This window comes from Brachypodium distachyon, chromosome 1 (assembly GCF_000005505.3).
Source record: "Brachypodium distachyon strain Bd21 chromosome 1, Brachypodium_distachyon_v3.0, whole genome shotgun sequence".
NCBI classification, from domain to species: domain Eukaryota; kingdom Viridiplantae; phylum Streptophyta; class Magnoliopsida; order Poales; family Poaceae; genus Brachypodium; species Brachypodium distachyon.
In genome coordinates this window covers 75,048,813-75,064,684 of record NC_016131.3, presented here as the reverse complement: position 1 = coordinate 75,064,684, position 15,872 = coordinate 75,048,813, and the positions used below count along the sequence as shown (strand labels likewise).

The 15,872-nt window shown below is 43.3% G+C and overlaps 2 protein-coding genes and 1 pseudogene across 2 annotated transcripts; 2 read left to right on the top strand and 1 right to left on the bottom strand.

Annotated features, from left to right (window-relative positions):
* Positions 1 to 539: 539 nt before the first annotated feature.
* Positions 540 to 4,255, bottom strand: LOC100822507 (disease susceptibility protein LOV1). Its single transcript, XM_003562209.4, has 2 exons — positions 2,881 to 4,255; positions 540 to 2,665 (listed from the first exon to the last, which is right to left on the bottom strand). The coding sequence occupies exons 1-2, from the start codon at positions 3,606 to 3,608 to the stop codon at positions 853 to 855; spliced, it is 2,541 nt and encodes an 846-aa protein (XP_003562257.2). The 5' UTR covers positions 3,609 to 4,255; the 3' UTR covers positions 540 to 852.
* Positions 4,256 to 4,406: 151 nt separating this feature from the next.
* LOC106865841 (putative disease resistance protein RGA3) lies at positions 4,407 to 10,456 on the top strand. The gene is made up of 7 exons (XM_024456923.1): positions 4,407 to 4,560; positions 4,714 to 5,774; positions 6,046 to 8,088; positions 8,156 to 8,199; positions 8,470 to 9,875; positions 9,974 to 10,100; positions 10,393 to 10,456. The coding sequence occupies exons 1-5, from the start codon at positions 4,558 to 4,560 to the stop codon at positions 9,825 to 9,827; spliced, it is 4,509 nt and encodes a 1,502-aa protein (XP_024312691.1). The 5' UTR covers positions 4,407 to 4,557; the 3' UTR covers positions 9,828 to 9,875; positions 9,974 to 10,100; positions 10,393 to 10,456.
* Positions 10,065 to 14,806, top strand: LOC100821888 (annotated as a pseudogene).
* Positions 14,807 to 15,872: the final 1,066 nt, after the last annotated feature.

The window sequence follows — 15,872 nt, the reverse complement described above, 5'->3', positions numbered from 1 at the left end:
AAAAGGACAAGAGCTGCAAACGCCAAGCTCACAAAAATGACCGCAAAGACAAAGCCCTACAGCAGAACCAATCAGGTAGCATCATCAATCCTCGGGGGAACAGCATCTGCAGAGGCCGGCATCAGCTGCACTCCCATCCCAGACGACAATGCACTTTGTGTTTTTTTTGGAAAGAGATCGCACTTCCTGGCTTTTTATTGGGTAGCAGGTAGTGAAATGTACAAGTTGAGAAGAGTAGCAAAGAAAAGGTAAGAGAAAGAAAATCCAACCGACTGGAGCCAAAGAACTTGTATGTCTGGTCTTATCTCACAACTTTGTCCCACCATCAGACTATGCTTGCCCATTTAGACCAATGTTGACAAAAAAATGCTAGAGTTGAAAAAAAAACTATTGGCATGCCAAAAAAGTTGCCAACTATGAAAACAAGAACCATATATTGGCTGATGACTGAAAATTTGGTACAGTAGGGAGGGTCCCAAAAGAGGATCTCTTAACCGGCTGCCAGCCTCAAAAACTAAACAATAAGCGAAAGCAAATAGTTTACAGCAATAGAAAATAGCAAAGTTTCTCTCAACATATATCACAATAACAGATACCAACAGGAAGGATCCTTGTCGTTCAACAAATAAAATAAAATAGTGCAACGGAAGGAAGCACTCGGTTTGGTACGCTGTAAAGGTAATTTGAACAACATGGTGAACTCAAAGTGGACGGTGGTTGCAATGATTTACAGTCAAAAAGAGTAGGCTTTAACAAATTGAAGATAGTATTTCAGGTGAAGATGGCGAAGAGCAGACCGGCCGGAGGTACAGAAGACGGAGACCCTGTTTAATTTAATTTAAGCCTCCATTACTAGGGGCCTTGAATGAACAAAACCTCGGGCCTATTAGGGTGACCACTTGCAGCTGCTTGCCATATAGTTCTTTTCTCATCATTGACTCGAGGATGGAGACCTACCTCCTTGAGTCCTGCCATGTGTTTGATTTCGATGCCGGGAGTCCCAGGAAGAGCAAGTAGAACTTCACAGAGCATATGGAGCGAGACAAGACGACACAGAGCTCCAGCTTGGATTGTTATCCCCTGCACGCCCACAAGACATATCCGCTCGAGCCCTGGGAAGTGCCCCTGCTTTATGTTGAGGGGCCCCAGGTTATGTTCAACCAGCTTCAGATATTTCAGCACACGCAGATTACTCGAGCAGGCTAGAATTGCATCGCAGCCTAGATTGGTCGATGAAAGGCACAGCTCCTGGACACTCCTCAGCTTTGTCAAAAACTTGTTATGTAAACAATGCTGCAGGATGTCTCCGTGCAATTTGAGCGAGTTAAGTCTGCCTGGAGTTTGCAGAGAGCCCAGGAGTGCCACTGAGCAATCTGTTGCGCATTCTGCAAAGTCAATGGACAGGGAGCGATCATCATCTCTAATCACCGTACGGTTCCCGTCACTGACGAAAGCCGTGATCACGTCTGAAAGATGGGCCAAATATGCTTGATCCGTGGAGGGGTGGCACCATATTTTCACCTTCTTCAGCTGCCCCATGTGATGGAGCATCAGCTGTGGAAACCTTTGGGACTTATCAGTGACAAATCCTGAGAGCGTCTCCATGACCAGCTGGTCACCGTCCGCCAAGAGCTTCCTATCTGTGCTCCCGTCTCGGAACTGGAATTTCCCAAGAAGGTGTTTCAGCTTGGGTAGCTGGAACACGTCCGCGTGCACCTCAACAGCTTTGATTCTTCTCATCTCGAGGGTCTCCAACTGCTGCAGCTTCTTTATTTTCTTCGGAACCTTGCCAATAGCGTTCCCGAGGCTGAGATATCTCAGCAGCAACAGGCCGCAGACACCTTTGACATCCTTCTGCTTCAGATCAGCACATTCCTTGAGATCCAATACTCGCAGGAGATCATATTTTGCAAAGCTCAACTCATCTTTGTAACTGCAGGCTTTGGCGGCAGCAGGGAATACCGCCAGAGTCCTTAGTCGTGATAAATCCTCAGGTAAGTTCCTTTTTCTGCCACTGACAGGATGGAGAGAAAGGCGGCGGACATGCTGCGCTATATTGGTCTGAGTCTGACCACAGAACAAGGTGATGAAATGCTTGAGCATGGACTTGTTGGCTATGTAGTCGAAGATCTTCAAAGGAGGCTGGCATGTCTTCACCTTGCCATTGTTGCTCACAACCACAGGCTGGATGATATTGCATTCGATGAGAGTCTTGAGATTGTCGCCGGCGCCGGCATCCTGCTGGTCTATGCAATCCTCTGGATTCGCAAACACAAGCCCTTCAGCACTCCATCTCCTTATCAGCGGATTCCTCCGCACCGGATGATCACTGGGGAACATGCAGAAATATAGCAGTGAGTCCTGGAGGAGGAGGTTGCACAGACTCTCGTAGTCGCTCACCACCACGGCTTTCAGCTTTGCTCCGAGTTCAAGGCAGTCTTGTTCAAATCTACTCTCTGTCAGCTCCCCAATCTTCAAGAAATGGGCCGTGCTGTCCAGAGCAAGTGGCAGTCGGTCACCGCAAGTGCAGCTTGTCGGTACTCCTGGTAGCTGAATAGTTGTTGTCGCCAAAATTCTGCATCCTTCGACACCTTCGGCCCAAGAGAAGACAGACACTAATTCCTTCAAGTCGTCCTTCTTCACATCATCAATTACGATCAAATACCTATAGAAGGAATTAATGGGCAAAAATAAGATGTATAGTAAAATGATTTCTTGGGTGTTAGGTAGAATCAAAGCTCATCAATCAACCAAGTATAATCAGAGCTACATTTTTTTGCGCAAGCAGCTCAACGGAAACGAACCGAATAATATAAATATTGTTGCTTTCCAATATTAATCAGAAACAAAGTAGGAGAAGTGGTGATATGTGATGATCACCTTTTATTGTTTAGGCAAGCTTGGATGAGCGACGCGTCATCCTTCTCCCTGTCCACAACCTGGCTGGAGGTACTGGCACCATTATTCTGGATCTGGAATTTCTTGAGTACCTCAATGAGAATCTCCTCTGTGTTCTTGCCTGCTGCACTAACCCAGGCCCGGCGACTGAACTGCAGGCCGACATCGCTCTCGTAGACTTGCTTGACAAGAAGAGTCATGCCTGAGCCACCAAGGCCAGCAATGGCGATCAGCTTGAGCCTCCCTTCCTCTGATTGGCTCTTCATGAGGCCAATAAGTTCCGCCTCTGCATCCCTCATGCAGCGATAAGCAGCCGCCGGAGGAGGAACTTCTTCACTGGAGGTCGTGGTTCGATCTCCAATGATGGCAAATTCCTTCCGTATCTCCTTTGATCTGTCCTTGAGTTGAGCAACCTGTCGGGCAAACTGCCTCTTGCTGTTGCTGGTCTTCTTCCTGACGTGGAAGCTGTCTATGCAGTCTTCGATGTCGTCTGCCAAGCGTCTGAGTTGTACCATCCATTCTTTCCGGATATTGCTGCTTCTTGTGCTATCCGGGGGCTCATCTCGAACCTTGGCATAGATGAAGTCAAGCTCCCTCTGAATGGATTCAGCATCAAGCTTAAGGTCCCCCGATTCTTTTCCTATCACTGTCAAGAGCTTCGTCACGGTGCTGCTCACAACCGCGCCAACTACAGAAGCTAGAACCTCCATCGTCCCTTTTAATGAATCTCCTTGCTGCTCATCGATTGGTACGATGGATCAGGGAGCTGGGAGCAGATAGAGGTTTGTACTCATTCCTAGCTACATATGCATGTTTGGGGAAGCTCTTGGGGAACTGCGGGCTGGTACCTACAAACTACTCTTTCAAGCATCACATAGCCTTTCACTTTGCTTTGTCGTAGCTATCTTCCTGTGTGTGTTTTCTAAAAGGAGAAGCAACCCCAGCCCAAGAGTCGTCAACATGTTATGTGCCACACAGCCTGATGCTACCGCGCTAACCAAACAGGTTGAACAACTCCGGTGCGACTATCTCCATACTGTAGTCCATAAAATCCTGCAGCTCCGCACGCTGCAGTAGAAACCAGGTACAAATCCAATGTACCGCCAGATGGATAATCTGCGAAAAATTGTAAACTTCATCTTATTAAAAATAATGATCATATGGCAAGCGGGTAATTTTGTTTTGTTTAATTTATTGAACTGCAAGTGGGAATTTTTTTTGTTTCATTTATTATACTGCAAGTGGGTAATTTTGCTTTGTTCAATTTGTTATACTGGAAGTGGGCAATTTTGTTTTGTTTAATTTACTATACTGCAAGTGGGAATTTTTTTGTTTAATTTATAATACTGCAAGTGGGTAATTTTGATTTGTTTTACTTATTATACTGCAAGTGGGGCAATTTTATAATCTTCAGAAAGTTTAGTGCTCAACACGGAAGATGACAAGAGATCAAAGTCAATTTCTAAACCACCCAAAAAAAAACCAAGATGACAACAGATGGATCATGCATGCTGGTGGAGCTCTCTATCCCCCCTCTCTCCCCCCTAGTCAGGCTTCATATACTAGTAGTAGTAAGGTGTGTGAAGAGTTGTGCTCTTCAGAATTGAGATCTTGACGTATATACGTATGCCTACACATCGTCGCAACTGAGATTCTGATATGGTAACTCTATATATCCTCTCGACCGATCATATTGTTGTCTTGCATGTGCTTAATTTCATTCCCATCTTGCATGGCTGCAAACTATGCAGAAGCTAGCTAGATCAATGACTACAAATTAAACTGATCGATGCTCGTCTTGTATATATACTGTAGTTGGGCTTGTCTACAGGCAGAGATATATGCATGGAGGATCCGGAGTACTCTGCTGATCTGCTTCATGGCGGCGCGATGGATGTTCCGGTTACTGCTTCCCTCGGCAGCATGGGGCCCCTTCTCCGGCAACTCCAGTACAGTCGGCCCAGGGGGGTTAGTGCCGCTAAAATCCGGCTTCTTAAGGATGGCCTCGGGGCATTATGCATCTCCCTCAAGAATCTGTCAGAATTAAAAGCCGAAGATGAGGAAGACGCTAGCAGTTTCACAGCCAAGTGGTGGATGAAGCTAGTTCGGGAACTTTGTTATGACACAGAAGACTACTTGGACGAGCACTCCGGTGCTGGTGATGCCGGTGCCTGCCCAAGATCAGGTCGTCGTCTCGGAGGCTTCCGTGTTTGCAGGCAGAAATTGCAGTGGCGCCCCACCCAGATTGGGGAAAAGGATCAAGGACGATGCGGTGGCGCCTTCATCAGATTACTCAACAACACCTCCACAAACAGAACGAATCTGAAGCAGCGATCCCAGATTGCAATCACTTTCTCAGAACTAATGGCCCGTGTCGAGGATGCAAGTGAAAGGCAGCGGGAATTGTTCATCCAGCTTGCTCCCCGAAAGACCATCGAACCTGCAGATCATGACTTGGGAGTCTCATCCCAAGTGTCAGACCATGACTCTGTCCATATGAAGATTAACACGGCCGACGGCGGCCAGAACAGCTTAGTACTTGGTTTTGAGGAGCCTACCATGCTACTTGGTTTTGAGGAGCCCACCATGAACAGTCTTGTCGATTTGCTGGCTTTCGAAGACGAGGAAGAGAAGCAGCTCAAGGTGGTACCCATCTTTGGACCTGCAGGTGCCGGGAAGTCCACACTTGCAAGAACCCTGTATGATAAGTATGGAGGCAAGTTCCAGTGCCGGGCTTTTGTACGGATGCGTAACCCAGATATGAGGAAACTTCTCATTGGCGTCCTTTCCCAAATTAAAGCACCACCGGATTATGCTGCCTTCTCGGATGTACACCATCTTATTGACAATATCATCAAACATCTACAAGGCAAAAGGTATATACATATATAGAGAGAGAGGTTCTTCTCTCGGTCCATTATTCTGCAACCAAAAAAAAATGTATGCTAAGGTGATTGTATTTTTTTGTGTGGGAGGGACTGGTATTTAGTTTAACATGTTTACTTTCTTGATCCTATCAGCCCATGATACCCCATCTCTCTACTGTCTTTACGAGGACCAGCAGATTGGCAGTACATTCATATGTCGACACATTACCTTTTCTATTTGTTGCTTCTTAGCCTAACGTATGTAAAAATGTTTGTGCAGATTCTTCGTTATAATTGATGATTTATGGAGTACATCTGCATGGGATGTTATTAGCCGTGCTTTTCCTCATGGCGTATGTTTCAGCAGAATAATAACCACCACACAATTTGAGGATGTAGCATTGGCATGCTGTGGTTACCAGTCAGAGTATGTATTCAAGATGAGACCTCTTAATGATGGTCAATCCCGAAAACTGTTCTTCAGTGTAATCTTTAGATCGGGAGGTGTTTGTCCTCCAGACTCTCAAGAAGTTTCATATGGGATTATCAGGAAATGTGGTGGTTTGCCACTAGCAATTGTATATATCGCCAGCCTGTTAGCAAGAGAACCTAAGCTTGAGAAATGGGTGCACATACAAAATTCTTTACCCTCCACTTCCGAAGGGTTGAAAGAAGCTGTTAGTTTTATCTACAATAAATTTCCATCTCGTTTGAAGACATGCTTGCTATATTTCAGTATGTATCCAGAGGGCTCTGTGATCAAGAAGGATGAGTTGGTGAAGCAGTGGGTAGCTGAAGGTTTTCTCGGTGCTGTTGATGGACAAGACACAGTGGAAATTGCAGGGGGGTATTTTGATGAGCTTGTCATCAGAGGAATGATCCAAGCTGTGGACACCAATCATAATGGCAAAGTGTTGACATGTACAGTTCACCAGATAGTACTGAATTTTATTAGGTACAAATCCATGGAGGAGAATTTAGTCATTACTGTGAACTATTTTCAATCAGCTATAGTGCTTCCTGTCAAGGTTCGCCGATTGTCTGTCCAGTTTGGAGGTGCAAAGAGTGCAATGATACCAGAAAACATCAGAATGCCCCAAGTTCGTTCACTTTTATTTTGTGGATTTTTCAAATGTGTGCCTCCAATTCTGGATTATAGGCTTCTTCGAGTTCTTATTCTTCATATTTGGGCTGATCAAGACGAGACTAGTTTCGACCTCACTGGAATTTGTCAACTCTTTCGACTGAGACATCTGACGATTGAATGTGATATCATCACTGTTGATCTGCCAGACGAGATTCGAGGGCTACAATACTTGGAGACACTCCAAGTAGATGCAAAACTATCTGCTGTTCCATATGATATTGTTCATTTGAACAAGTTATTGCACCTTCGCCTTCCGAGCGAGTCTATTCTGCCTCATGGGGTTGGCCACATGACATCTCTTCGCACTCTGGGGTATTTTGATTTGGGCAGTAACTCAGAAGACAATGTGATGGATCTTTGCAAGCTGACCAATCTCCAGGATCTTCATCTCACCTGTTCTACAGTACAGTCAGCTGAAAATCTGGAAAAAAATATGCAACTCTTTGGCTCGATTCTTGAGAAGCTCGGTAACCTGCAGTCTTTAACTCTGTTACCTACTGCAGGCACTTCAAGCATGAGCATTTCCTGTGATGGCTTGATCAGCGTGTTCCCGGCCCCAACCCGTCTTCACAGACTCGATTTGCTGCCGCGGATTTGCATCTTCGCCAGCCTGCCCGGAAGGATTGGGGAACTCAGCAGACTAAGCATTCTGAAGATTGCAGTTAGGGAGCTCTCGATGGATGATATTGGTATCCTCCAAGGATTGCCTGCCCTCGCTGCTCTTTCGCTCTCTGCCCGGGAAGTACAATGGCTCGTCTTTGACAACAGGGGATTCCGAGTTCTCAAGTACTTCAAGTTCATGTACGCTGCACCATGCCTGTCCTTTCTGGGAGGAGCAATGCCTAGTGTCCAAAAGCTCAGGATAGGCTTCAATGCTAACAGACTCAAGAAACATAGCTGGAAAATATTTGGCTTCCAGCAGTTGACAAGCCTTAGAGAGATCTCTATAAAACTAGGGGGCATCGGTGCCCAAGAATCTGACAAAAGGAGAGCATTTTTGTCTGGCCTGATGGCTGCTGTCGACAATCAAAATACTCATACTGTGAACATAAAATTTGTCGAGCATGAGCTCTTTCATGATAAATATTATGGAACTCAAGATGCAGTCCCAGATTTGTCCCCCCAAAAAGATGAATTCTCAGGGGAAGACGAAAACATCCGAGCTGGTATCCTCAGGTACGTATCTCTTCTGAAGAAACAAATCTTCCCAATTTCCTGTGTGCTAAGTGGTTCGTGTTATCAGGATTACTGCGCCATCGGAGTCGTTCTCGCGTCTTTCCCTTTCAGGTATTCTTATTCATAGTTAACCTAATCAGATTAGTGGCTATGTTTCAATGAACAACACATCAATTATTGTTGTCAGTAATAAGAAAGTTATCTCATGTACATATTCCAAACCGTGGACATGCATGTACTTATGATTGGAACAAATATGAGTTCCCTATTAGAATAAGTACATTTCAAATCTTTCCATTAGAACTGTGGATCATCACTGTAGTTTGAAATAATGGAACTACAAAATGTCATTTGAGATTTGTTCGTGTGTCTGTATTCCAGGGAAAATAAGAGCTCGTGACCTAATGTTGGACATAACTGGAGCGTATGATCTGCAGAGCTTAGACCAGGTGTTTGAATTTTATGATCCGACAAAAGTTGAAGAGTTGACACTTACGGAGTGCCCACCATTGGAGTTTAAGCACCTCCGGATGCTAACCTCGTTGAAGAAATTGGTCTTTCAGAGTACTGATCATCTGTTTGTTCCAATAAGAGGTCATGGTGACGTAGAATTTCAGTTCCCTGTTGAGCATCTTGTGGTCAAAGAATTACATGGTGCTAGTGGGAAGGAATTGACAGAGCTCCTCACCCACCTCCCAAGTCTCTTCAAATTGGAAATCAGAAATTGTAAAACTATAAGACAGATGGTAGTGGGAGTCGATCTGCAACAAGCAACTTCAGCAGCAGCATCAGATTCAGAGGTGGAACATGAGAAAGAAGATGATGGGTTGCTGCTCTTCCCATCCCATCTCTCTGACTCGCTACGAGAGCTGATCATCTGGGATTGTCCAGAGCTGGTCCTGGTGGAGGAGACAAGAAGAGACAGCAAGACAGAGACAAGAAGAGGAGGGGTCCAAGCCCTGTGGTCCCTCGAGGAATTCGAGATTCGGTTCTCCCCCATGTTCCTATCCGCCTGCTTGTCTTCCTCTCCTTCCCTTCACCTTTTCCCGTCCTCCCTGCAATCCCTCCGCATCTGGGCCGTGGAAGGCATGGGGACGCTGGAGCCCCTCTCAAACCTCACCTCTCTCACGAGTTTAGAATTGTGGTTTTGTGGAGAGGATCTGAGATGCGAGGGCCTGGGGCCGCTCCTTACCGCAGGGGGACAACTCAGTAACTTAACCGTCACTGGTAGCCCCAGATTCTTTGCTGGATGGGATCCCAATCCCAGGCGGGTGCTGCAGGATGAAGAAGGGGAAAAAAAGCAGCAGCTGCAGCTTGTTCCCCCATCGAGTTCATCCAAACTGCAGGAAATCAAGACAAATGGTGCTGCTGGATTCCTTGCTGCGCCCGTCTGCAGCTTCGTTTCTTCCTCCCTCACCAAGCTTCTACTTTTTGGGACCAAAGAGATGGAGTGCTTCAGCAATGAGCAAGAGGACGCCCTTCTCCTCCTCGCCTCCCTCCAGGAACTCCAGTTTTGCGGTTTCGACAAGCTTCAGCACCTCCCTGCAGGGCTGCACAAGCTTACCAACCTCAAGAACTTAGAGATCGACTCGTGTCCAGCCGTCCGGTCGCTGCCCAAGGATGGCCTCCCCAAATCACTGCAAGAGCTAAATGTCCACTACTGCGGCAATCAGGAGCTAAAAAAACAGTGCAAGGGATTATCAGAGACCAACCCAAATATCAGAGTCCGTCACTACTAATCCAAGGTAACAACTTCCAACCAGGAGCTAAAGCAGCGCTGATCCAAGGTAACAACAGATAATTTCTTGTTTGTTCCCACCACTACTCTTGCTTTTCCTTTCCTGCATAACGATCTGACCAGTGTTTGCCTCCATCTGCTATGCAGGCCTCGGCTTTGGAGTCCCCGTGTACATTCTTCTAGCCTTGTAGAGCTCAACCTTTTCCACTCATGCAGACTTGCCACATGAATGAGGGTCATGTGGCTTTCTTCTGCCTTCATGTACATAAATCTGGTAAGCACATCTAGAATGGAATTTTACTCCTGCTGTGACTTATCAGTTATAACTTCCAGTTATGCTCCTGCTATATCAGATTTCTGTTTTCTTCACAAGGGAAATGAAAGAAGTTCTCCTAATAAAGCTTCAATTAATACTTGTTTTTCCAACCCCCTTGTCTTCTTACTCACAAGTTGAGAAAATCAATAATTACCAGTCAATTCCTTTTGAGGGTTTCAGTCACTAATTTCCTGGACGGAAATCATGAAATCTGCCATGTATTCACCATTTCTTTTGATTCTCTGTGCAGGTGTTCTTATGTTCACTCATGGCTTATTCATACATTGCATTTTCGGTGGGCGTCACTCATCAAGTCCCGCTGATTTTCATTGGTAATTCGAATTTGAAGATCAAAATATCACCACGGAATGATTGTGGAACAGATCAGACTTCAGTGGTTTGCTACTAATATTAAGGTTTGCATTTTTCACAGCCACTGCTACATTGCTGTCATTGCAAGGTATTCCTGCATTCATCATTTTTCATTTTGGTGTGTGCTATCCTATGATCTAGCATTTTGTTCATTTTGTATCACCCCCTGGCGAAATGGTAACAATATTTTCTGTCCCTTTGCCAGCACATGTAAGATCGAAGGTGATGGGGCCAAGTTGTCAGCGCTATCTCCGCAACGATAGGATGCTGCTCATCTACTTATCATATGCAAGTGCATGTATTTTACTGTAAGCCCTTTTTCTGTTTCTCTTTGTTACTCCCTCCGATCCATATTAATTGTCTCAAATTTGCCCAAATATGGATGTATCTATGCCTAAAAAGTGTCTATATACATGTAATATTTCGACAACTAATATGGATCGTAGGGAGTATGTATTAACAGTATAAATATCTCATACTCAAAGCATATTGGGTGATTAATAGCATATTAGGCTGATTAATAGCATATTGGGCTGAAACAACACTTTCTTCTTTGTGTAGGCATTGTAAGAACGCCATACATACTGAGTTAATTATTTTGCTTTCAATGCCGATGTTACCTTTCTTTACATTTGCATTATTGTAGTGCTACAGATTTACACCGTTCTGGTATTCATGTTTTTTTTTTTGCGTGTGCTGGTATTCATGTTTATTAACTTCCTATAATTTGAGTCTAATTATGCTATATTGCTATTCCTACAGGTGAGGTCATACATGCCATCTAGGGTAAAGCAGATTTTGCCTTCCTTTTGCAAAGACATGTTCTGCGTACTAGATTCATTGGATTTCAACAGTCCTGAAGAAGCAGCTACAACAAGGTTCAAGATTGGAAAACGATGTCTAATTATATTTTCCACGCTTGTTACGCGTCACCGGAAACATGCAAATCAGTATGTACTTTAGTCTCTTCTGTTATTCTTTTCTAGTATATTTTCTAGAATCCTCACTCCAATGTTCACAGCCAGATGCCGCATATTGTCAACTGCGTAACCAGAATATCAAAATACAGCAATCATTTAAGTGTAAGTACTGTTGTTTGTTCAATCCTGTTATTTGTACAATGTCCTGAACCAAAGATTTATGAACTCATAACGAAACATGCTAGATTACTGAAGGCTGTGATAGGCATTGTGATCATTCTTAATTATGGTTTTCGAGATTCTGAGGTTGTGAAATGATTGCAGAAACTCAATTCTCTGTCAGACCAGATTTTTTCTTTAGCATTTGATGTGATTTCTCGTGTTTTGGAGACAGGCCCTGTAAGTATACACTATGTAGTTTCACTACTTAGTTTCAGTCTGAAGTGAAATATTTGAACTTGATGGCTATGTGTTTTCTTGTTTTCAGGGATGGCGACTTGTTTCACCCCATTTTTCTTCAATTCTGGATTCAGCCATTTTTCCAGCATTAGCATTAAACGAGAAGGTTGACTACCTATCTTTGTGTTGACAAATAACACATATCCGACAATCTATTTATTATTTTGGGCCAACTTTCTATATATTTAGGATATAGCTGACTGGGACGAGGACACTGATGAGTATATGCGGAAAAATCTTCCCTCTGAACTTGTAAGTACAAGATTTGATAATACTAGTTGTCTCTATGTTCATGTTGTTTAACTAATAATTATTTGGCAGGATGACATTTCAGGATGGGCTGATGATTTATTTACTGCTAGGAAAAGTGCCATCAATTTACTTGGTGTTATAGCCCTCTCAAAGGTTGTAACTTTCTTTCATAGTACACTGATGTACATAATATCAATCTTGGGCGCACGAGTTCATTTTTTACATCCGATTGTCACTCATGTCAGGGTTCATGACTTTATATAACTAGGCCGAATGGCTAATCCCTTCTGTAATTCCTTGAGATGTATAATTTCAAGGCTCAACAGCATTTGCTACTATTATTTCCTGCATACATAGCTATTTAAAGGCTTTTAGTGACTGCATGTACAAGCTACCAAGTCTAGGCACACTTTTCGTTTCACGTGGATCCAGGAAACTAATTGAATTAGAGACTTGCAAAGTGTTCTATTCATTTACTATGACAATTTTCCTGTTTCAGGGCCCGCCAGTTGTATCCGCAGCTTCCAAACGCAAGAAGGGTGACAAAAGCAAAAGAAAAGGAGAAAGCTCCATTGGGGAGTTATTGATCATTCCGTTCCTGTCAAAATTTCCTGTTCCTTCTCATGGAGAAGATGCATCATCAAAGGCAGTGCAGAAGTAAGATAAGATTTCATGAATTATTTATTTGACCCTTAAAATATGGATCACAGAAGTCCAGACGTTTCTGTCCTTCATGCTTATATGTGGACTCTAGATTATTTGTTTTGCTGTTATTCCAATAATCCACACTCACAAAATAGTTACTTCACTACCATTTTCAGTTATTTTGGTGTTCTAATGGCATATGGAGGTCTCCAAGATGTAAGATTGTTACGGCCCTCACAGACACAGGGTGCCTTATTTTCTGAACTTCCTTTTTGCATATGAGGGACACACCCCTGGGTTCCCTCATTTTCTGAATAATTGCTGATTCATTACCCATTTGGCAGTTTCTGACTGAGAAGAAAGATTTGACGGTTACATTGATCAGGAATCGGATCCTTCCATTGTATTCTTTAGATCCCTGTAGTCCATATTTGATATCTACTGCAAACTGGATTATTGGACAGCTTGCGCTGTGCCTACCAGAGGTACATCCCATCCTTGCTTTCATAATTTCATCATGTCTCAGGACAGGCTAGGTAAAGCGAAGGCTTCATGATTGTACATTCCATTATATCATATATTTATTTTTTATTCCTTTTTGCTTATCTGCAGGCTATGAGCACAGATATATATAATTCGTTGATGAAGGCACTGAGCATGGAGGATGATGAGGACTTAACTTGTTATCCGGTCCGTGCTTCTGCTTCTGGTGCTATTGCAGAACTCATTGAGGTAAGGGTCTGTGGTATCATGAATGGAATCTGCGTGCCGCCTGTGAATATGCCAGTGACACTGAGATATTTCTTTCTGTCTTTCGCAGAATGGTTATGCTCCACCTGACTGGGTTGCCCTTTTACAAGTTGTCGTGAAAAGGATAAGCACTGAAGACGAAAATGAGTCTGCTCTTTTGTTTCAGCTTCTTGGAACAGTAGTCATGGTCAAGAAAAGGTTCTGGCTCATATTCCTGGAATTGTGTCTAACATTGCCAATACCATAACCAAGCTACTGTCCCCTGTACCAGATCCATGGCCTCAGGTAATGTCCCTATTGCACGTGTTTGATTATACTCACAGTTATTACTTTCATATACTTGTTGAAAGTGAAGCTCAAGAATTAGAATCTGAGGCCAGCGGTTGCCTTCTTTCAACATAATATAACTAAGACTCTAAAACCTAATCTGAATTACTAAAATATTTTTTTTCTTTAAGGAAATACATGTTGTTAATGTGATCTGTTCTAATATCCCGTATTATCTAATTCCTAGAGGAGAAAAAGTCATAAAAGCTCTAAATGGGTTTAAATCTTTACTTTAGGTTGTCGAGCAGGGTTTTGCTGCACTGGTAACGATGGTTCAAGCTTGGGATAGCTTGGCACCAGATGAAAGCAAGGAACATGAGAAGGCAGTGTGGCAGTTAGCGATATGCATTCAGGATTCGGAAGACGATGATGTGCGAGAAGAGACGGAAGAGTCAATCGAGGTTGTCGAGGAAGGAGACATAGATGATGAAACCCAAGACATTGAATTGGGTAACCTTTCTGGATCATTTTAATCGCGTGATATTTAACTCAATTTTTTCCTTCCTGATATATACGTCGTTGTTTTCTGAACATTTACCTCTCTGGACTAATGCAGGTTCCCTGGACGAAGTGGACACTAAACAGTTGGTTATTTCACTGATGCAGAAGCATTTTGTGCTCCTCCAGGCACATAGTTTGCCAGAGAACCTAATCGAGAGAATTGCAGAAACATTTCCTGAATATGAGCAGATGTTTCATTCTCAACGACATCCTAGCTGTTAGACTTGTGCAGAATTTCTTGCACAATATGTTTGTCTGTGTTTTTTTTTTAGCTTTCATTATTAGCTTTATCATGTTTGTTTGTTTTGTGACACTGCTTTATTCTTTATGCTTGTATATGAAAACGGCGGGCTACAATGTGTCACTGGGGTTTCCCACTAAATATTGGTGTGTGAACAGCAGGTTCTTTTTTGATCATCACATCACTTGATGGTTCAACATTTATCATGTTTTATCCATGAGGCTGTTTTCCCATTTACTTGTGGGTCATTCACTTTTGCAAAACAGCCACAATATTGGTAACATATTAAAAACATCTCAAGCTTTTCACCAGCAAAAAAAAAACATCTCAAACTTTTGAAATCGTTCATTTCTATGCCTCAGTCTTTATTTCAAGGCAGTTTGACTGACATTGATGCCACATGTCTTCCACATCACCGCCACTTGTTTGCCATGTCACTCAGTATATGTTTTCGAAGCCTAGTACTGTACATCACTTATTCAAATTGGATAATAGAAAAACACAGTGACACATAACAAGTTTATGAACCATAGAAAAATTGGATATTGATTGATACATCGTCCATGGATCAGATCATATCATTCCAGCATTGTTCACAAGGGGCAGCAGCATGTGTCACTGCTCAAGCAGTAGGCTGAATGATGGTTACCGCCACAACGTTTTTGGCATCGATCAGTGTCGCAATCAGGGACAGAAGTCTCATAGCATGGATGCCGTTCTTCGCAGCAGCAAGAATACATCTTACCATTTCCAAACATTTTCATATTTTCTTCGCTACTTGTACTGGAAGGCTGACATACGCCTCTCATGTTTCCGCCGCATTTCTTCCTGCAGAGGTCCATGTCGCAGAAGGTTGGGGTAGGAGGAAAACAATGATCTGCATATACACAAAACAAATTGATGCACTTTGTTAGAGCAATGATATGGTCTGCATATTCGGTGGATGATATACCTACAATTTCCCAAGTTGAACTACATAGAGACGAAAACTAAGCACATCGAAGATCACACTTGATTGAGCGCTAAACACAACAACAAGGCCTCCATGATTGAAATAAATTAGTAAGTGTAAAAAGGTTAACCAACAAGAATGTTCTTTGCAGTATGCATGTAAATTGAGTTGCACATAAGCTGATGAGAGAGAGCAAGTAAAGGTTACGGCACAACCGCTGCCTTCAGATGAGGCAAAAACCACCATGATCATGAGAGCTACCAAGCATAGGACAACCGTGTTCTTGAAAATTGCCATGAGAAATTGAGAGG